Source organism: Phytophthora sojae (genome assembly GCF_000149755.1).
Source record: "Phytophthora sojae unplaced genomic scaffold PHYSOscaffold_8, whole genome shotgun sequence".
In the NCBI taxonomy this organism is placed as follows: domain Eukaryota; phylum Oomycota; class Peronosporomycetes; order Peronosporales; family Peronosporaceae; genus Phytophthora; species Phytophthora sojae.
In genome coordinates this window covers 2788566-2808646 of record NW_009258122.1, presented here as the reverse complement: position 1 = coordinate 2808646, position 20081 = coordinate 2788566, and the positions used below count along the sequence as shown (strand labels likewise).

Sequence of the window (20081 nt, the reverse complement as noted above, 5' to 3'; positions counted from 1 at the left end):
GGATAGGTAGGTAGGACACATAACTATTGGCAATGATGAAATAAAGTTAACTTACACCGTTTCACTGGCCCTGTAGCATCTCCACCAGCTGAGCCGCGGTAGGTCGTCGCGCGGGGTCGTGCTGGCAGCACATGATACCAATGCGACGGATTCGAGGAGGACAGTCCTCCGAGAAGCTGGGACGCAGAACGCCAGACATGACCTCTTGCAGGATACGGAACGGCTTGGCCTTCTTTCCGTTCGTGTCCATACAGTCGTGGAACGGGATCTTGCACGTGTCGAGCTCCGACAGGACCACTCCGAACGAGTAAATGTCGGCCTGTTCGGTGTACCGCTTGCCCTCGAGGATTTCAGGTGCCGTCCAGTAGGGCGTGCCCACTCCTGCAGTCATTGTATTGTCCAGACGTCCACGACTCACACCGAAATCGATCACCTTGGCCTCCAACTGCTTCGTCAGCAGAATGTTCTTGGACTTGAGATCGCGGTGGATGATCGGGGGCGAGTGCGCGTGCAGGTATTCGAGTGCTTGAGCAACGCCAACAGCCATATGGATTTTGTCCTTGGCCCACGATAGCAAGTCGGCGTTTTTCCTTAAGTAGCTTTGAAGGTCTCCTTGGGGGAAGTATTCAACGACCATTGCCAGGTTGTTGAGGCTGCTCCATGCCACGCCGATGAACGCGCCGATGTTGGGGTGCTGCAAGTGCGCGTTCAGCTCGATCTCCAGCGCGAACTCGTGCACGTCTTCGGCCTTCTGGTCCTTGGTCTGCAGCAGCCTCTTGGCCGCCACCTTCTGGCCCGCGTACTCGCAGACCCAGACCTCTCCCGACGCGCCCTTGGACAGCGGCTTCTCGAAGATCAAGCTCTCCAGCGGGATCCGCTTTCCGACGAGGAACTCGCTCTTCAGCAGAACCTTCAGCGTCGTATTGGAGCCCGCGGACGCGAACTCGCTGTCGTAACCGGCCGGGAACTGGATGGTCTGGTCCGCCCCCGCGTACGTGGAGACCGTCATGTCCTCGCTAGCTGCGAAAGTGGGTCGGGCCAGCGTCTCGCGCTGGTCCGAGTACTTGTCTCCAGACGGCGCGTAGTACGGCGTCTGGCCCGTGGTAGTGCTGCTGTCCTCGTACTGCTGCTTCTGAGCCTGTTGCTTCCTCTTACGGCGGCAGTAGAAGGCCAGCGCAACGAGCGCGAGCACCACCAAAGCCCCGACAATAATGGGCACCAGCAGGATCATGTTGAAGCCGTCCGAGTCCTCGGCCTTGGCCGTGGCCATGTAGTCGGCCACCAGCCAGTCCTCCACCCACTGACTGCCCTCCACCTCCTTCTTGTCGGCCTCGTTGGCCGCCGTCAGGTTGGCCGTCGTGCGGCACGGAAACACCAGCGAGCCGAAGCCGTCGTTCTGCAGACTGTTGGCGCAGGCGTTCCAGCCCGGCTCCTGGTCGATGCCCACGGTGTGCAGCGCCATGACGACGTAGTGGGTCTCTCCGTTCTCCCACCACTCGTGCTTGGCCACGCGCAGGCTCGGCGCGGCCGACGGATTGCCGCCCGTGCCCCACATGGCCGCGTTGTAGTCCTTGCCGTCAGTGAACTCCTCGACGACGCACTTGGCCGCGGTGTTCATCTGCGCGCCGTTGCACAGGTAGCTCTCGTGGGCCGTCGTGTTGTTCGGCTGCGAGCAGTTCTTGAGCTCGCAGCCGGCGGCCGTGAACTCGTCCACGGAGAGGGCCAGGGTGGACATGTTGTTGTCCCCAAGCGTCCACATCTTCACAGGATCGTTGTGGATGTTGATGGCGAACCCCGAGTCCCAGAGCAGCGCGAGCTGCGCCAGGCCCGGCAGCTTGCTCCAGTCGAGCTTCATGTCGTCCAGGCGGCTCTGCACGGCGTCCGGCACGGCGGAGATGGTCACTTGGCTCACGGACGTGTCGTCCTCCTTGGCCCGGTAGTAGAGCTGCCGGGCCAGGTCGGAGCTCGTGCCGTCCAGCTCGATGGACGACGACATGTCGGCGTCAACGTGTAGCGGATAGGTGGTGGTGGTGATGTTCGCGACGGCCAGCGGGTTGAGGAATGTCCTCGTGATCCAGTGGTGGAGACCGTCAAGCCGGCGCAGGCAGGTGGCATGTTTGGGTCCGGGCGCCGCTGAACCCATGTGGCGGGTGTGCGATATATGACAGCTGGCCCGGGCTATGCGCGCGTGTGGAGCGACTTCTGACAAATGCATGGCAAACCTCTGTCTCGTGCTCGCTCAGATGAGCCCCTCGCGACATGTAGGTGGCCGTGGCCTCCAATGGAGGCTCTATGGTCTCGATGAAGGCGGGAGTGCCACCTTCATCGAGGCCGGAAGCGTGGTCCGAGGCCTGAGGCCGAGGGAGAATCCACGCGTTCGGTCTCGACGCGGTCAAAGTTGAAGCTGCCTTCAACGAGAACTGACGGCAGAGGCCCACGTTCATGTACAGTTTTCGATCACCAAGAGGTCTGGTCATGGCGATTGGGTTAAAGGGGATTCTCACGATGCTCACAATGCAGCGGCCAAGGCAATGGGTGCCGGGCCGTCCCACGTAGTACGGCTTCTGAGTGGGCCGCCTTGATCTAAGGTGGGTCATGGCCAATGCTGCGCGTGTGTGTCCAGCTAGCACGGACGAATGCTTCGTCCCCCGCTTCGTCGAAGAGAAGATCCGATCCGCCAGTCGTGAATTGGATCCGCCATGGCCACCGCTGCATTCCGTCGAGCGCTCGTAGACTCCTCAGCATGGCTGCCGCGGAACAATGGCCAGCCAAGCTTAGTATGACCCTGGTGGTCTTGCTGGCGGTGGGCGGCTTGATCGTCGTCGTCGTGTTCTGGATCGGGCTCTGCTCAGTTGCTCCACCGTCGACAAAGGGAGCTGAAGGTCGAGTTCCCCACCAGCTTCAGTCTGCCAGTGTACGAGGCGTACGCGCAGCACTCGCCGAGCTCCGAGCGCTGCCACACGCTGTCCCTCGGTGCCAGGCCGCTCGGACTCGACGAGACGTACCGAGTCCCGCCGAAGAGCGACGAGGTGAAGAGCGCTGGCATCTTGCCTCGACTATTGGAGAGTCCGGAGCTGGCAAGCAGGCGGATCCCATTCCAGCGTCTCAAGTTCAAGGCGACGCTCTCGAGTGGCGCGCACGGGAAAGTGTGGCTCCGACTGTACAGGGGCCACCAAGTCGCCGTCAAGCAGCTTCTGAGGACCAACGAGCACTCGCGCAAGGACGTGCAGGACTTTGCAGACGAGATCCTGCTGACCGCGAGCTTGACGCACCCTCACATCGTTGCGTTCGTTGGCGTGGCAGGCAGCAACGTCGACACCCTGGCCTTGGTGCTGGAGTTCTGCCCCATGGGAGACTTGAGGCGCTTCCTCCGAGAGAGCGGGCGGCTGCTGTCCTGGAATCGCGACAAGATCCGCATGGCGGTCGGCGTGGCCAAAGCTTTGCGCTACCTCCACGACCAGGAGCCGCCGATCATCCACCGAGACCTCAAGTCCATGAACGTTCTACCAACCGAGACGCTGGAGACTAAAGTCGGCGACTTTGGCGTCAGTCGCGCCTGTAGCGAAGGTTTCACCACGACGGCCGGGGTGGGGACGCCCTACTGGATCGCGCCCGAAAGTTTGCAGGGCAAACGGTACTCGGAGCAGGCGGACATCTACTCGTTCGGGGTGGTGCTGTCGGAGCTGGACACGTGCCGGACGCCGTTCACCGACGGCGTTACGGCGGAGGGCAAGAAGCCCAAGCCGGCCCAGATCCTGCGCTGGGTGCTGGACGGCAAACTCAGCCCGGCCTTTTCGCAGGACTGTCCTCGGTGGATCCGCTCGGTCGGTCTGCAGCACGACCCGGACATGCGCCCCACGGCGACCGAGCTCACGCAGATGCTGTCGGTGGATGCACGTCAGCGAATCTATACTCTATAGGGGAGATACGATGATATATTATATGTACATTTGCTGGAAACTGGTAATGTGGAAATGGAAAACGGGGAATGTGTATCCTTGATTTTGTTTTTCACTGTCCGTAGGGTCTCTTTGGATCTTAGTCTATCGAGGCCAAGCAGTCGACATGGTTAATGTTGTGTACAAGATCTGGTCTCTAGCGGCCCACAGCAACCTGCGAGGACTGGCTGCGTCTCCTTCGTCGCTGTCTAACGACTCTTTTGTGTTCGATGGCACGAACTCCGACATCGCCCAGCAGCTCTACACCCGCCACCGAGCTGGAGACTCGACTGACCAAGTTAATCTTACATCGGTGCCGGCCGCGGTGATCGACCGTCTCGACCCGCTCAATATCGACTTCGGTGAACTCCCCGGACTGGTCCAGCGTGCGGTTCTGTGGGACTCTGGCTTCGCCATCGCGCCTGGGAACGATCCCGTGCAGATTTGGACGCTGTACAAGCACTCGATGGCAGACCTCGCGCTCCCCGTCTCCGATGTGCTCACGGTGGACTGCACCATGACCAATTGCTCCCAGCCAAACAACATAACAGCATATTCGTCTCAATCCTGTTCAAGCTCGCAAATTCTCAACATGGTGCGGTGTGTGGCGGATACGTTCGAAGATAACGGTGCCGGCACCTACTTGGGCACGTTCTGGGCTAACGGAGGAGACCCTGGAGGGATCCCTGGGCTACTGCTGAGAGAGCACTCGTGGGCAGAATCTACCGCCCAAAATGAGACCGTAATAAACAGTGTCTACGCTGTCCACACAACTCCAAGTGCCGACGAGGCAGCTTGGGCTACGTGCCCTACGAGTGGGTATGCATCATTCACCGTACCTTGCCAGCGAAGAGATGCTTACCGTGGTGACACGGCTGGCCTGCGCGTCCCTAAAGCAAGTGCCTGGGTAACGAAGTGGCTGGAGGAGGAATTCGCTCACGGTTTCCCTTTGAGTTTAGTTATCGTCATCGTGGTATCGGCGATTGCTGCAATTGGCATCGGAGCTTTTTGTTGGCACCGCAGAATACAGCGGGTCAAGCAACAATCTTCGACTACATCAAGTGAAGCGAGGCTACGACCCCCAGCAGAATCTGTCTACGAAGCTGCAGGCACGAACGAGACGCTTCACCTGCTTCTGAACAGCGAATATCTCCAAGGAAAGCGAATTCCGTACGAGAGCTTGGTTTTTGACAAAGCTCTCTCGAAAGGAGCCTACGGAGAAGTCTGGCTCTGCGACTACAACCGGGAAAAGGTGGCTGTCAAAAGGCTGCTGCAGTCCAAGCAACAGAAAGCTGACAAGGTGCACGCCTTTGCAGAGGAAATCGAGCTGAGCGCAAGTCTTGTTCACCCAAACATCGTCGAGTTCATCGGCGTGGCGTGGAACAGTCTCAGCAACTTGGTGATGGTGCTCGAGTTTTTTCCGAAGGGGAGTCTACAGAACTACTTGCATCAGGGTGGGGGCCAGCTATCCTGGGCTAGCGACAAGATCACTCTGGCGATCGGAATCGCTCGAGCTCTGGACTACTTGCACGCTCGGACGCCTCCTCTGATACATCGCGACCTCAAGTCGAACAATATCTTGCTGACCGAAGCGCTGGGTCCCAAGCTGATCGACTTTGGAGTGAGCCGTGGAAAGGTTGACCTCACCATGACCGCTGGAGTGGGCACGCCGTACTGGACAGCGCCGGAGATCTTGGAAAGCAAGAGGTACGACGAGAAGGCGGATGTCTACTCCTTCGGCGTGGTGCTGTCGGAGTTGGACACGTGCGAAATCCCCTTCTCGGACGCCTTGACTGAAGACGGAAGCAAAGCGAAGCCGTTCCAGATCTTGCAGAACGTGATGAAGGGCACGTTGCAGCCGCGTTTCTCAACCGACTGTCCGCCAGTGATCCGGCAGATCGCTCTCTCATGCTTGAAGCTGGACCCAGCGGATCGTCCGACAGCCAGTCAACTTATTCGAGATCTTGAAAGCTCCGACAGCAAGTGAGCGTCAAAACCGGTGGTGGTTAGCGAGTATCTTCTCCAGGTAGAGCCTCTTGTCGCCTGCAAGCAGTTGGAGACACTTGCCGTCAACCATCCAACGGTTGAAGTCTTATCGATTCGTCATAGAGCCAAGAACACGGTCACCTCCAGTCTATTCTGATCACACAGCCGCCGCCAGGCTAAGCTTGGCGGCTGAATAGATCTTCACGTTGCAAATCTGTCCCTGAATCAAGCAGCAGTTGTTCACGCTTGATCATCCTGCAGTTCGTAATGCTCGGAAAACACTCCTATCGTGTCATTTTTAGCGGCGAATTGTGCCAAGCCTCCACAAAGTTGTTCCAGATGACTGCAGCCATGTGCACGAATCCCTGCCGTCGCTCCGTTGAGAGCAAAGCTGCTATAAATTACTTGCCAGGCCCATGTGTCCACGCTGCAAGCACGTCGACGAACTCGTTAACATCAGGGCCAATTGTCTCCATTTCTAAATCTGCGGACTGACTCGCAGCCATGCGAGCTTCAGCTCTCGTATCAATAACTATTCTTGCGGCCGGCTCGACCTCCACCTCGGCCCAAGACTACACCATCACCTTCCGAAGCGTGGAAGAGGCTTTCCCATCACCTTCACCGACCAACGACTCGTCCTTCGTCTTCGATGGCACCAACTCGGACATCGCCCAGCAGCTCTACATCCGCCACCAGGCCGGTGACGTCGAAGCCGCGCTCGAACTCAACTTCATCCCGGCGTTCGTGGCCAAAAGACTCGACCCGCTCTTCATCAGCTTCAAGGACCTCCCCGGACTCGTCCAACGCGCGCTACTCTGGGACTCTGGCTTCGCTATCTCGCCCGACAACGACCCAGTGCAGATCTGGACCATGGAGAACTACACGATGGCCAACATCTCCGTGCCTCAACAAGACATCGCCGAAGTTAACTGCACAATGCTCGAGTGTCCGCAACCAAACAGCGAGCCCGCTTACTCCAGTCAATACTGCACGGGCAGTCAGATCCTCAACGTGTCGCGCTGTGTAGCCGATACATTCGAAGACTCCGGAGCGTCAGGTTACCTCGGAGTAATGTGGTCAACGGGTGGGAGCGCCAACATGACTCCACTTATTCGGCTGAGAGATCACTCGTGGGTAGAGCCCACTACGGGGGACGCCTACGAACTCTACGCTATCCACACAGAATCGAGCGCTGACGATCCGACCTGGAACCAGTGCCCCGCTAACGGAGGATACTCATCGCTGGTTGTTCCTTGCCACAAGCGAAGCGAGTTCACGGATAAAGATATCGCTGCCATGACTAAACCAGCGGGCAGTAACTGGGTGACGAATTGGCTGAGGGAGGAGTTCGCAGTGAAGAAGCCTCGTTTCAACAAACTGCTATTGATCCCGATCATTCTAGGCTCTCTGGTGACAGTCGCTGCTGGTGCTTTCGTTGGAGTGTACTTGAAGCGGAGAGCAAAAAGGAGGAACGGCGAAGTACCCGACGACTACGAAGCGTTTCAACACCATTACGTCGCTGGGGAGTCCTACGACGCAGTGACGTCTCCAGTCATGAGCACCGACCCAAGCTACGCATTTTCTAGCTCCAGTCGCGCTGAAAACTACGAAAGCGTCGGCTCGAACCAAACCTTCAGGATCCTGCTGCACAGTCCGCACCTCCACGGAAATCGGATTCCCTACGACAACCTCGTCTTCGAGTCCAAATTGTCACGAGGTGGGTCAGGAGTAGTTTGGCTTTGCAAGTACGGAGGCCAGCAAGTCGCGGCCAAGAAGCTCCTGCTGACCCGAGGGGTGAAGGCGGACGACGTGCAGTCGTTCGCAGAGGAGATCGAGCTGACCGCCAGCCTCGTGCACCCGTACATCGTCAAGTTCATCGGCGTGGCGTGGAACAACCTGACCAACCTGTCCATGGTCATCGAGTACGTGCCCAACGGGAACCTCCGGGACTACTTGGAGAAGAACATCCGCATCCTCTCGTGGGCCAGAGACAAGATCCACATCGCAATCGCGATCGCCGAGGCGCTCGAGTATCTGCACAGTCGCACACCGGGGGTCATCCACCGCGACCTCAAGTTCAACAACATTCTACTGACCAAGCATCTGGAACCCAAGCTCACGGATTTCGGCGTCAGTCGAAACATGATCGACAGTACCATGACGTCGGGGGTGGGGACGCCCTACTGGACAGCGCCCGAGATCTTGGAGGGCGATCGGTACACGGAGAAGTCGGACATCTACTCGTTCGGTGTGGTGCTCTCGGAACTGGACACGGGTAGAATCCCCTACTCTGACGCGGTGATGGAGGACGGCAGCAAGGTAAGACCATTCCACATTTTGCAGGAAGTCATGGCGGGCGCCATGCGTCCAAATTTCTCTCGAGACTGCCCTCCTCGTATCCAGCGGATTGGCGCGGCGTGCTTATCCCTCGACCCTCGGAAACGACCCACAGCACGGGAGCTCGTACTGGAGCTCCTGGGTAAGTATTAGCGACGTAATGTAAGAAAATATCTAAGAAGGACTGTAACCTACCAAAACGTTCCCAAACTCGGGTTAACTATCCTAGTTTTCTCGACGGATACCGTCGCCTCAAGCGTCGTACGTCCACTGGACTAAGATCCGCCGTGAGTGAGATCATGACAGGCAGCCACATCATCAGCTTTCGCAGTCTGGAGGGGGGGGGGGGGGCTCTTCTTCGTCCTCGTCCTCCGCTTCGCTGCCTTCTTCCAACGACTCGTTCGTGTTTGATGGGACCCACTCCGACATCGCCCGGCAGCTCTACATCCGCCACCACGCCAACGACACCCGCTACCGAGTCTCCCTCAAGTTCGTTCCGGATGCGGTGAAGAACCGACTGGCCCCGCTCAACATTGGCTTTGATGATCTCCCGGGCATCGTGCAGCGCGCCGGGTTTCGCGCTGGCTCCGGACAACGTGCCCGTCCAGATCTGGCCCATGGGGAATCGCTCTATGGCCGACATCGCCGTGCAGAAGGACGAGGTGAGCTACGTGGACTGCAAGTTCAAGAGCTGCTCGCAGCCGAACAATGTGACGGCCTACTAAACCAATATATGCACAGGCTATCAGATGGGGAACACCTCGCACTGCGTGGCCGACGTCTTCAAGGACAAAGGCGCTGGGTCTTACCTGGGCAACATGTGGGCGAGAGGTGGCGCCCGCGACGTGGTGCCTCAGATTGAGCTGCGAGACCACACGTGGTCCGAGGACATCCCTGCGTTTGGCGGCAAGACGACGTTCTCGATCTACGTGGTGCATACCATTCCTAGCTTGACAGAGGTGTCCTGGAACACGTGCGCCTTGAACGACTACGGTACAGTGAGTATTCCTTGCATTCGAAGGGACTAGTTGACAGACGAGTTCATGGCTGCAAACACGACCACACCAACGGGGAGTGTGTGGGTCACGACATGGCTGGAAGCAGAGTTCGCTAGTGGAGATGAAGGTTCCAGCACGGCGGTGATCGTCCTTGTCGTCTTGACTGTGCTCGCGTGCTGGCCTGTTCGGCTGGCGACGTAGATCCCAATACCTGGCAAAACGCCCTCGAGGTCCCCAAGAAGAGACTCGCTCCACGATCGTGACCAGCCCCATGGCGCTTCAAAGCGCGTCAATCTCGAGTCCCACCAACTACGACAGCCCCGGCTCAAGCAGGACGCTCAAGATCCTGCTCGGGAGCGTGCATCTGCAGGGGAAACGCATTCCGTACGACAGTATCACTTTCGAGAGACCTCTGTCGAAGGGGGCGTCGGGTGAAGTCTGGCTGTGCGAGTACAGTGGACAGAAGGTGGTTGTGAAGAAGCTGCTGCAAGCCAAGATCCAGAATGCGGAGATGGTTCAAGCTTTTGCCGAGGAGATCGAGCTAAGCGCAAGTCTCGTTCACCCAAACATCATCGAGTTCCTCGGCGTCGCCTGGAACACGCTCAGCAACCTGGAGATGGTACTGCAGTTCCTACCCACGGGCAATCTACACAACTACCTGGAGGAACATGGAGACAAACTATCGTGGGCAAGACACAAGATCCACATGGCCATCGGAGTCGCTCAAGCACTCAAGTACCTGCACGCGTGTACGCCGCCTCTAATCCATCGCGACATCAAGTCGAACAACATCCTGCTAACCGAATCACTAGAGCCCAAGGTCATCGACTTCGGGATAAGCCGCGGACTCGTGGATCTCACCATGACGGGAGGGGTGGGCACGCCCTACTGGACAGCCCCCAGGGGAAGCGATACACGGAGCAGTCCGACATCTACTCGTTTGGCGTACTACTGTCGGAGCTGGACAAGAGTAGAATCCCCTACCACGACGCGTTGACGGAGGACGGGACCAAGATGAAGCCCTTCAAGATCCTGCACGAAGTCATGTCGGGCACGTTGCGTCCGAGTTTCTCCGACGAGTGTCCGCCAAGAATCAAACGGATCAGCTCTGCATGTCTGTCGACCGATCCCCTGAGTCGGCCAACAGCGCAGGAGCTGGTGCAGGATCTTGAAGGCAAAGACAGCGACGCGAACGAATAGAGCAGGGGTTGTATAGTTTTAACTTTATGGCATTTATTCGGTCTCTTGCAGCATTTTCACTACTTCAGTAGCCGTGGGGCGTTTAAAGGCATCAAGCTGGCAACACTCTGCTGCAATGCAAAGAATTCGAGGCGGACACTTGTCGGAGAAACTCGGACGCAGCTTCCCCACCATGACGTCCGTCAAAATCTGAATAGGCTTGTTCTCTTGGCCTGCGACGTCATGGTAGGGGATTCTACCCGTGTCCAGCTCGGACCAAACGAGTAAATGTCAGCCTTCTCCGTGTATCGCTTGCCCTCCAGAATCTCGGGCGCTGTCCAGTACGGAGTGCCGACTCCTGCGGTCATTGACAGCTCCTGGCAGTCTCTGCTCACTCCAAAATCGATCAATTTCGCCTCCAGTGACGCAGTGAGCAGGATGTTCCTCGACTTGAGGTCTCGATGGATAAGCGGAGGAGATCGCGAGTGAAAGTACTCGAGAGCGCGTCCAATGCCGACAGCGACTCGTATCAAGTCCTTGTTCCAAGACATCGAGGCGTGGTTGTCGCGCAAGAACCTCTGCAGATCGCCCGTGGGGAGGTATTCGAGCACCATGACCAAGTTGCTGAGACTGTTCCACGCCACTCCGATAAACGTCACAATGTTGTGGTGCACCAGACTGGCGCTCAGCTCGATCTCCTTGGCGAACTCCTCCACTTCGTCCGCTTGGAGCGTCTTTGTCTGCAAGAGCCTCTTCACAGCGACCTGCTGGCCCTGGTACTCGCCGAGCCACACCTCTCCGTGCGCTCCCTTGGATATCGCACGCTCAAACTTGACGCTCTCGTACGGAATGCACTTGCCCGTCAGAGACTTGCTGCCCAGCAGCGTCTTCAGCGTGAGATTCCACTCCGAGGTGAAGTCCCGATACGCTGGATCGACGGTGTTTGGCTTGCCAACAAGTCGGTCCGGCACGGTGTCACTGTCCTCAAGCGTTGGAGCCGTAGGTTGGTCTCCAGAATCACGCTGAGAGGCACATTTCCGCCTCCGATAGACGACAGCAAGCAGCACAACGAGAGCGAAGACGACGGCTCCACAAATTATGGCAATGAGCAGCACCATGTCGATGCCTTCCGCTGAGCTAACCGAGTAGTCTTCAACCAGCCATCGAGAGACCCACGCGCTTCCGTTAACCTGCTGCCTCTTGCTGATGATGGCGTCTGATGCGTTCCTAGCCAAGTAGCAGGGGAACACGAGCGACCCGAAGCCGCCGTTCTCGTCGCTCGTAGCGCACGTGTTGTACGACGGCTCGTCCTCCAGATCCACCGTGTGAATGGCTGGCACTGCTCTGGTCTCTCCACGTGTGCTTGATGATCCATGGGGCCGGGACCACCTCGGGGTCCCCTCCGATCCCCCACATCGCAGTGTTTGGGTTGCTGCTGTCGTCGAAATCGTCAACGACACACCGAGCTGCTGCCACCATCTCGGCCCCCGTGCAGTAATAGTTGCTGGAGCTCGTGCTGTTGTCTGGCTGCGAGCATTTCTTCTCCTCGCAGCCGACGGCGTGGAAGTCGGCGAGCAGCACGGCCAGGTCGGCCATGGTGAGCGGCCAGACCTGCAAGGCCTCGTTGGTCGGGGGCACGGCAAAGCCCGAGTCCCAGAGCAGCGCTCGCTGGGCGATTCCAGGCAGCTGGCCCCATTCGAGCTGGAGCGCGCCGAGTCGCGTCTGCACTGCCGACGGTACCGTGAAGCTCTGGAATTGATCAGCTTGGGCTCCCGCCTTGGCTCGGAAGTAGAGCTGCAGAGCGAGGTCCGAGGAGATCCCGTCGAGGGAGAAATCGTTGCTGGAAGGCAGCTCCGCAGTCTTGAAGGAACCGGAAGTTGCAAGCTGGCGGCCGACGAGCTTCATGGCGGCGGAGCGGCCTCACTACTTGGGCGAGCAAAAGCGTCAATGAAGCATCAATTCGAACTGATCTCCTGCCGAAGAGTGGGCGTGCTGGCTTCGGCGGTCAGTGAAGGTATCCAGTCAAAATGGCTACCCTCGACAGTACTATGTGCCTTGAATCCGTCGAGCATCTCCATTGACCTGCTCTAGTATGATAGAATGCAACAAGTACCATTCGCCTGACTGTGAATTGAATACCGCTACAATCTGTAGTGGTCGCCCAGAAGCCTGTCCGAGAGAAAGTCGGATGCACTGCGGTGCTTGAAGGGGTTTCGTGACAGGCAAGGTGAAAGTCGCGCGGGTTAGCTGAGCCCCACGAATTGCATCTCCACGTAACTGAGACCTACATCTCTCGTGGTGGTCACCAGGCCCTTCGTGCTGGCCTCTTTCTCGGCACCGCACCATTCCATTCCTGGCGCTAGAAGTCCGTTACGACCGACAGCTTCCTCTTATGTACTTTGATGCATTCTCACGCGTTCCTCATTCCAATTATTACCTTCCGAGCCGCAAACTATGCGGGTATCGGTTTTCCTAGCCCAACTAGCAGCTCTAGCCGTGGCTGCACAAGGTCGAAGAGACTTCCGAGCTCTAAAGTCATCGCCCCTATCATCTGAAGACTCGTTCGTGTTCGATGGCACCAACTCCGACATCGCCCGACAGCTCTACACCCGCCACAAAGCCGGCGACACGAGCGACGCCGTCTCCCTCACCTCCGTCCCCCGTGCCTTAAGCGACCGACTCGATCCCTTGGGCATCAAGTTTGACGATCTTCCGGGCCTTGTGCAGCGCGCCGTGCTCTGGGATACGGGATTCGGCATCTCCCCGACCAACAACGCCGTGCAGATCTGGACCATGGACAACTTCACTATGGCGGACATCGCCATCCCAAAGTCGGAGGTCGGAGAGGCTGGCTGCACGTTCAAGAACTGCTCGCAGCCGAACGACGTGACAGCCTACTTCACTCTGATCTGCTCCGGGGACCAAATGCTCAGCGTGGCGCGGTGCGTAGCCGACACGTTCGAAGACGACGGAGCTGCCGGCTACTTGGGCGCGATGTGGTCGAACGGGGCCGCCCCGGACGTGGCTCCGCTGATCCGAATGCGAGATCATGCGTGGACTGACCCCGTCTCGAACCACTCGTACAGCGTCTACGCTGTTCACACGGTGCCCTCTGCGCTGGACGTGGCGTGGAACCAGTGCCCGGCCAACAACGGGTACGCGTCTGTGGCGGTGCCTTGCCACAGGCGAGACAGCTACTCGGACGAGGAGATGGCGACGATGACGGTGCCGACGGGAAGCGAGTGGGTCACGACGTGGCTGAGTGAAGAGTTCGGTACTAAAGACGCTGCCGGCTTGAATCTGTTGATGCTCGTGCTGATCATCCTGGGCGTCGCACTCATTGGAGCGATAGTGCTGGGCTGGTGCTGCTGGCGCCGGAGAGCGATCCATAAACCCGATCTGACCGCGTCGCCCGCGTGTGATCTTGGCGCCGACTCGACGTGCTACTTGGACGGAGGAACCCCCGAGCTCCCGAGTCGCCCCACGACGTATTCTACCCGCGCCACCGCTCAGCTGTCCTGCTTCAGCCACTCGGAGGACTACGAGACTGCGGGGTCAAATGCGACGCTCGCTATTCTACTCCACAGCGTTCACCTGCAGGGCCGACGCGTTCCGTACGAAAGCCTCTCGTTCGACAAGTCCTTGTCCAAGGGGGCGTCGGGCGAGGTCTGGATCGGGAGCTACGCTGGGCAGCAGGTTGCCATCAAGAAGCTGCTGCAGTCCACGGGCCAGAAGGCGGAGAGCGTCCAGGCGTTCGCCGAGGAGATCGAGCTCAGCTCCAGCCTCGTTCACCCGCACATCGTCGAGTTCGTCGGCGTGGCGTGGAACAGCCTCAGCAACCTCGCAATGGTCATGGAGTTCTTCCCGAGGGGCAACCTACAGGACTACCTGCACAAGAACATCGACCTGCTGTCGTGGGCGCGCGACCGCGTTCAGATGGCCGTCGCCATCGCCCAAGCGCTGCAGTATCTGCACAGTCGGCCGCCCTCGATCATCCACCGAGACCTCAAGTCCAACAACATCCTGCTGACCGACAGGCTCGAGCCCAAGCTCATCGACTTCGGCGTGAGTCGAGGACTCGTGGACTTGACCATGACGGCGGGGGTGGGGACGCCCTACTGGACGGCGCCCGAGATCCTCGAGGGCAAGCGGTACACGGAGCAGGCCGACATCTACTCGTTCGGCGTGGTGCTGTCCGAGCTGGACACGGGCAGAATCCCCTACCACGACGCGGTGACGGAAGGAGGGGGCAAGGCCAAGCCCTTCCAAGTGCTGCAGGACGTCATGGCCGGCAAATTGCGGCCAAGCTTCTCCAGAGACTGTCCGCCGCGGATACAACGGATCGGCTTGGCGTGCCTCGCCTTTGAGCCTTCAAGCCGGCCGACCGCCTCCCAGTTGATCGAGCAGCTCGAAGGCGACTCGACTGAACTCGTGTACTCGTTCTAACAGTGCAGCAAGCACTTGAAGGCTAATACAAGTAGAGATTAGGATCATGTAAGTTGTGGAGCCCCCGAGCTGCATCCATCGAGCGTGTGGTGTACAGCCGCGTCTCAAGGCAAAGGGGCCCTCGCCTTCCCGCATCGGCCCCATCCATGAGCTGTAACCTAAGACATCAATCCCACACTTTGCGACTTTCGTGCATTTGTACGTGGTGATCACGGTCACTCTTGAAGCTCCATGTAGCTCTCGGGTCTTCGTCGGAAGCAGCAGGCGATGTCGTGGCAGTGGTGTTCTCGGCAGCAATGTCCGCTCGCGATGTGCTCGGAGCCTGCCAACGTTGGCTCGTTGACTCGTTTCGGTCACCTCGATGCGTCAGCAAATCGCCATTGAACGTCAGTGGTGTCACGCCTCATGACCCTCGACATTCCTCGAATCGCCCGGTCACAGCAATGCGCTTTGCCGCTGCAGGCGCGGCCGGTCTTGGAGTCACCTCGGCCATGGCCCAGTCGCGAGGACTCGAGGCGACATCGGCGTCGTCCTCTTCCTCGCTGCCTTCGAACTCGTCCTTCGTCTTCGACGGCACCACCTCGGACATCGCCCAGCAGCTCTACATCCGCCACAAAGCAGGCGACACCGACGACAAACTCTCGCTGACCTCGGTGCCTGCAGCCGTGAGCGAGCGGCTGGACCCCCTCGACGTCACCTTCGACGACCTGCCGGGCCTCGTCCAGCGTGCCGTGCTGTGGGACTCGGGCTTCGCCATCTCGCCCGACAACGACCCCGTGCAGATCTGGACCATGGACGACTACACTATGGCGGAGCTGGCCGTGCCCAAGGCGCAAGTCAGCGGCCAGGGCTGCACGTTCAAGAACTGCTCGCAGCCGAACGACGTGACCGCGTACTACACGTTGATCTGCTCGGGCGACCAGATGCTGAACGTGTCGAGGTGCGTTGCGGACACCTTCGAGGACTCCGCTGCGACCAGCTACTTGGGGTCCATGTGGTCGGTGGGCGGAAGCTCGGACATCCTCCCTCAGCTTCGACTACGGAACCACGCGTGGGAGGACCCGGTATCCAATGCCTCCTACAGCGTGTACGCTATCCACACCGTCTCGAACGCCGACGATCCGGCCTGGAACGTGTGTCCTGCAGACGACGGCTTCGCGGCGTTGACGGTGCCCTGCCACAGGAGAGACGAGTTCACGGACGCGGAGATGGAGGCGATGACGAAACCCACGGGAAGCGCGTGGGTCACGACGTGGCTAGAGGAGGAGTTTGGGGACGGCTCAGGTGGAGGAGGAGGGTTCGATCTGTTGCTGCTGATCCCCATTATCTTAGGCGCTGTGGCGGTGGTCGCTGCCGGTGCCGTCGGTTGGTTTTGTTGGTGCAAGAAGAAGGAGAAGAAGCCCTGCAAGGGGAGATCCGACCTGGAAGACGGTGGACTGAACTACTTTGACGGAGGCACGCCCGTGCTGGCGCTGGCCCACCAAATCTCGACCATCGAGTCTTCGGGCTCGTGTCGGTCCCCCGGCAGTGCCAGTGCCGGGTCCAACACTACGCTCCAGATCTTGCTGGACAGCACGCATCTAATGGGCAAGCGGATCCCGTACGACAGCTTGACATTCGAGACTGCACTGTCGAAGGGGGCGTCGGGCGAGGTCTGGATCTGCCAGTACAACGGACGCACCGTGGCGGGCAAGAAGCTGCTGGGCAAGAACCAGAAGGCCAAGCACGTGCAGTCCTTCGCCGAGGAGATCGAGCTCAGCGCCAGCCTCGTCCACCCAAATATCGTCGAGTTCGTCGGCGTGGCCTGGAACAGCCTCAACAACCTCGTGATGGTCATCGAGTACCTGCCCATGGGGAGTCTGCGCAAGTATCTCAAGAAGAACGCCGACTTGTTATCGTGGGCGCGCGACAAGATCCACATGGCTGTAGGCGTAGCTCGAGCACTCGAGTACCTGCACGGCCACAGCCCACCCTTGATCCATCGCGACGTCAAGTCCAACAACATTCTGCTCACCGACAGGCTCGAGCCCAAGCTCATCGACTTTGGCGTGAGTCGCGGGACTGTGGACTTGACAATGACCGCAGGAATCGGCACGCCCTACTGGACGGCGCCCGAGATCCTCGAGGGCAGGCGGTACACGGAGCAGGCAGATATTTATTCGTTCGGCGTGGTGCTGTCCGAGCTGGACACGGGCAGAGTGCCGTACACCGACGCCGTGACGACAGGCGGGACCAAGCTGAAGGCGGTGCAGGTCCTGCAGCACGTGCTGGCTGGCACGATCCAACTGAGCTTCAGCAAGGACTGCCCTCCGAGGATCCAGCGCATCGGCTCGGCCTGCTTGGAGCACGATCCGTCGAGGAGGCCGGCCGCACGGCAATTGGTGCAGGAACTCTGCGGCGACCGAGCGTCCGACGCAGCGAGCCCATAGAAAAATACCAGCCACAAATCCAAAGAATGTAAAGTGCCTCTCAAACTTGACCAGCGCGTTCGTTGAGTTCGGTGTGAACGAAGTCCGTAGCGACGCGAAAGGTGTGTACGCTCAGCATCTGCAGACGCGCCGAATGAAATTCCTGCGCAGTTGTTAGCGCCAAGCGTAAGCTGCAGACAATATGGTCTGCACATCTGCTCGGCCTTAGAGAAACCTTGACAGTCTCCGCTTCGCTGAAAGCATCGAGCCGTGCCCGACACTGGGGTTGTGTTGTGCTGGTGGCGTGACCAAGCAGGCATTTTAAGCTCTTTAGGAGTTTGTGAGGCGCTTCAAGCGCCTCGGCCTTTGCAGTTCGAGACGGTCCGCACTTCCTGCACTCACCCGTCCATTTGGTGACTTGGCCGTGACTTACACTGCCCCATTCCAAGGCTCTTTGAAGCGAAAGCAGGGCCTCAACGCAAGTGGAGTTGACAAGTCTTTGATGGCGAGAGCTCCGACTCTATGCAAATCCATTGCAGGAGCTCTGCTACGCGACCAGCCGATTGTGAGCGGCGCCATGACGGTCGGCATTGCCATTCCAGTGCTTGAGTAGAGCAGTGTAGAATCTCCAAACACGCAGCGATGCGAGTGGCTGCGCTCGCGGTTCCCCTCGTGATCGCCTCGAGTATGGCCCACGGACACACGCTAAGCCTGCGGAGTCTGGCGTCGTCCTCGCTGCCGTCCAGCACGTCCTTCGTCTTCGACGGCACCAACTCCGACATCGCCCAGCAGCTCTACATCCGCCACAAAGCGGGCGACACTGACGCCAAACTTTCGCTCAACTCCGTCCCCGCTGCGGTAACTCAACGCCTTAACCGATTCAACATCGCCTTCGACGACCTGCCTGGACTTGTCCAGCGTGCCGTGCTGTGGGACTCGGGCTTCGCCATCTCGCCCGACAACGACCCCGTGCAGATCTGGACCATGGACGACTACACCATGGCGGAGCTGGCCGTGCCCAAGGCGCAAGTCAGCGGCCAGGGCTGCACGTTCAAGAACTGCTCGCAGCCGAACGACGTGACCGCGTACTACACGTTGATCTGCTCGGGCGACCAGATGCTGAACGTGTCGAGGTGCGTCGCGGACACGTTCGAGGACTCCGCTGCGACCAGCTACATGGGATCCATGTGGTCCGTAGGCGGCGGCCCCAACGCGACACCACAGCTTCGACTTCGCAACCACGCGTGGAAGGACCCCGTCACCAAGGATTCCTACAGCGTGTACGCTATCCACACCGTCTCGAACGCCGACGATCCGGCCTGGAACGTGTGTCCTGCAGACGACGGCTACGCGGCGTTGACGGTGCCTTGCCATAGAAGGGATGAGTTCACGGACGCGGAGATGGAGGCGATGACGAAACCCACGGGGAGCGCGTGGGTCACGACGTGGTTGAAAGAGGAGTTCGGCGAGAGCTCAGGCTTCAACACTTTGCTGCTGATTCCGATCATCTTGGGCGCCGTCGTCGTGATCGCAGGGGCGAGCGTTGCCTGGTTTTGCTGGAGACGCAGAGCCAAGGTCAAGATCGAGGAGGAGACCATGTCCACCACGTGCGACCTGGTGGGGGTATCCCCGCAGTATCGAGCTGAAAACTCCGTGCCTCGACCCACAGTCACCGCCAGTACACCCGCCAAGCATCGCGCGACAACCTTGACTAGCCGACTCACCACGCTGGGGTCGTCCTTTTCCAGCCTCGCGGAAGCCTATGAGAGCCCCGGGTCCTGCAAGACGTTGAAGATCCTGCTCAGCAGCCAGCACCTGGTGGAGAGACGTCTTCAGTATGAGAACATCACGTTCCAATCTGCACTGTCAAAGGGGTCCTCGGGCGAAGTCTGGGTCTGCGAGCACGACGGCCAGCAGGTCGCAGTCAAGAGACTGCTTCAGACCAAGAACCAAAAGGCAGAGAACGTCCTCGAGTTCGCCGAAGAGGTCGAGCTCACCGCCAGTCTTGACCACCCGAATATCGTCGGATTCGTCGGCGTGGCCTGGAACACGCTCAACAATCTGCTGCTGGTGCTCGAGTACGTTCCCATGGGCAGCTTGCAGACGTATCTCCAGAAGAACGCAGACCTCTTGTCGTGGGCGCGTGATAAAGTCCACATGGCCGTCGGGATCGCGAAAGCGCTCGAATATCTTCACGGACACACGCCGGCCTTGATCCATCGCGATCTCAAGTCAAATAATATCTTGCTGACCGACAGGCTTGAGCCCAAGCTCATCGACTTTGGCGTGAGTCGCGGGACTGTGGAGCTCACTATGACGGCAGGTGTCGGCACGCCGTACTGGACCGCGCCTGAAATCCTCGAGGGCAAGCGGTACACGGAGCAGGCAGATATTTATTCGTTCGGCGTGGTGTTGTCGGAGCTGGACACGGGCAGGATTCCGTACCACGACGCGCTGACCGAGGGAGGAGGCAAAGCGAAGCCCGTCCAGATCCTGCAAGACGTCGTGTGCGGCACTCTGCGTCCAACCTTCACCAAAGATTGTCCTCCTCGGATCCTCCGCGTTGGCTCGGCGTGCTTGGCACAGGATCCGTCGAGCCGTCCGACGGCAGAGCAGCTCATCCAGGAGCTGCAGGGCAAGAGCACCGACGAGCACGAGTACTCCTTGTAAAGTAGAGCAGAGCAGTCATAATATCTATAACCGAGACACGGGACGCATGAGCGGTACAGAGGCCCTAACGCCATTCATCTATTAGTCGTGCCGTAGCGCATACCTGGTGCTGCGCCACC

General features: G+C 59.1%; 7 protein-coding genes across 7 annotated transcripts; 5 read left to right on the top strand and 2 right to left on the bottom strand.

The window, feature by feature from the left end:
* Nucleotides 1-61: 61 nt before the first annotated feature.
* On the bottom strand, nt 62-2143 carry PHYSODRAFT_520885 (hypothetical protein; the record flags this gene model as incomplete). Its single annotated transcript, XM_009535659.1, has 4 exons — nt 62-445; nt 536-1016; nt 1089-1666; nt 1715-2143. 4 exons carry the CDS (start codon nt 2141-2143, stop codon nt 62-64), a joined length of 1872 nt encoding a protein of 623 aa, XP_009533954.1.
* Nucleotides 2144-2743: 600 nt separating this feature from the next.
* PHYSODRAFT_337953 (hypothetical protein) lies at nt 2744-3920 on the top strand (the record flags this gene model as incomplete). The annotated part of the gene is made up of 2 exons (XM_009535658.1): nt 2744-2829; nt 2873-3920. 2 exons carry the CDS (start codon nt 2744-2746, stop codon nt 3918-3920), a joined length of 1134 nt encoding a protein of 377 aa, XP_009533953.1.
* A 145-nt stretch (nt 3921-4065) lies between these two features.
* Nucleotides 4066-5925, top strand: PHYSODRAFT_337952 (hypothetical protein; the record flags this gene model as incomplete). The annotated part of the gene is made up of 1 exon (XM_009535657.1): nt 4066-5925. The coding sequence occupies one exon, from the start codon at nt 4066-4068 to the stop codon at nt 5923-5925; it is 1860 nt and encodes a 619-aa protein (XP_009533952.1).
* Nucleotides 5926-6428: 503 nt separating this feature from the next.
* PHYSODRAFT_520017 (hypothetical protein) lies at nt 6429-8414 on the top strand (the record flags this gene model as incomplete). Its single annotated transcript, XM_009535656.1, has 1 exon — nt 6429-8414. One exon carries the CDS (start codon nt 6429-6431, stop codon nt 8412-8414), a length of 1986 nt encoding a protein of 661 aa, XP_009533951.1.
* Nucleotides 8415-10492: 2078 nt separating this feature from the next.
* Nucleotides 10493-12343, bottom strand: PHYSODRAFT_337950 (hypothetical protein; the record flags this gene model as incomplete). The annotated part of the gene is made up of 3 exons (XM_009535655.1): nt 10493-10671; nt 10716-11748; nt 11828-12343. 3 exons carry the CDS (start codon nt 12341-12343, stop codon nt 10493-10495), a joined length of 1728 nt encoding a protein of 575 aa, XP_009533950.1.
* A 549-nt stretch (nt 12344-12892) lies between these two features.
* Nucleotides 12893-14884, top strand: PHYSODRAFT_518441 (hypothetical protein; the record flags this gene model as incomplete). Its single annotated transcript, XM_009535654.1, has 1 exon — nt 12893-14884. One exon carries the CDS (start codon nt 12893-12895, stop codon nt 14882-14884), a length of 1992 nt encoding a protein of 663 aa, XP_009533949.1.
* A 443-nt stretch (nt 14885-15327) lies between these two features.
* Nucleotides 15328-19962, top strand: PHYSODRAFT_253195 (hypothetical protein; the record flags this gene model as incomplete). Its single annotated transcript, XM_009535653.1, has 2 exons — nt 15328-15426; nt 18028-19962. 2 exons carry the CDS (start codon nt 15328-15330, stop codon nt 19960-19962), a joined length of 2034 nt encoding a protein of 677 aa, XP_009533948.1.
* Between the last annotated feature and the right edge of the window lie 119 nt (nt 19963-20081).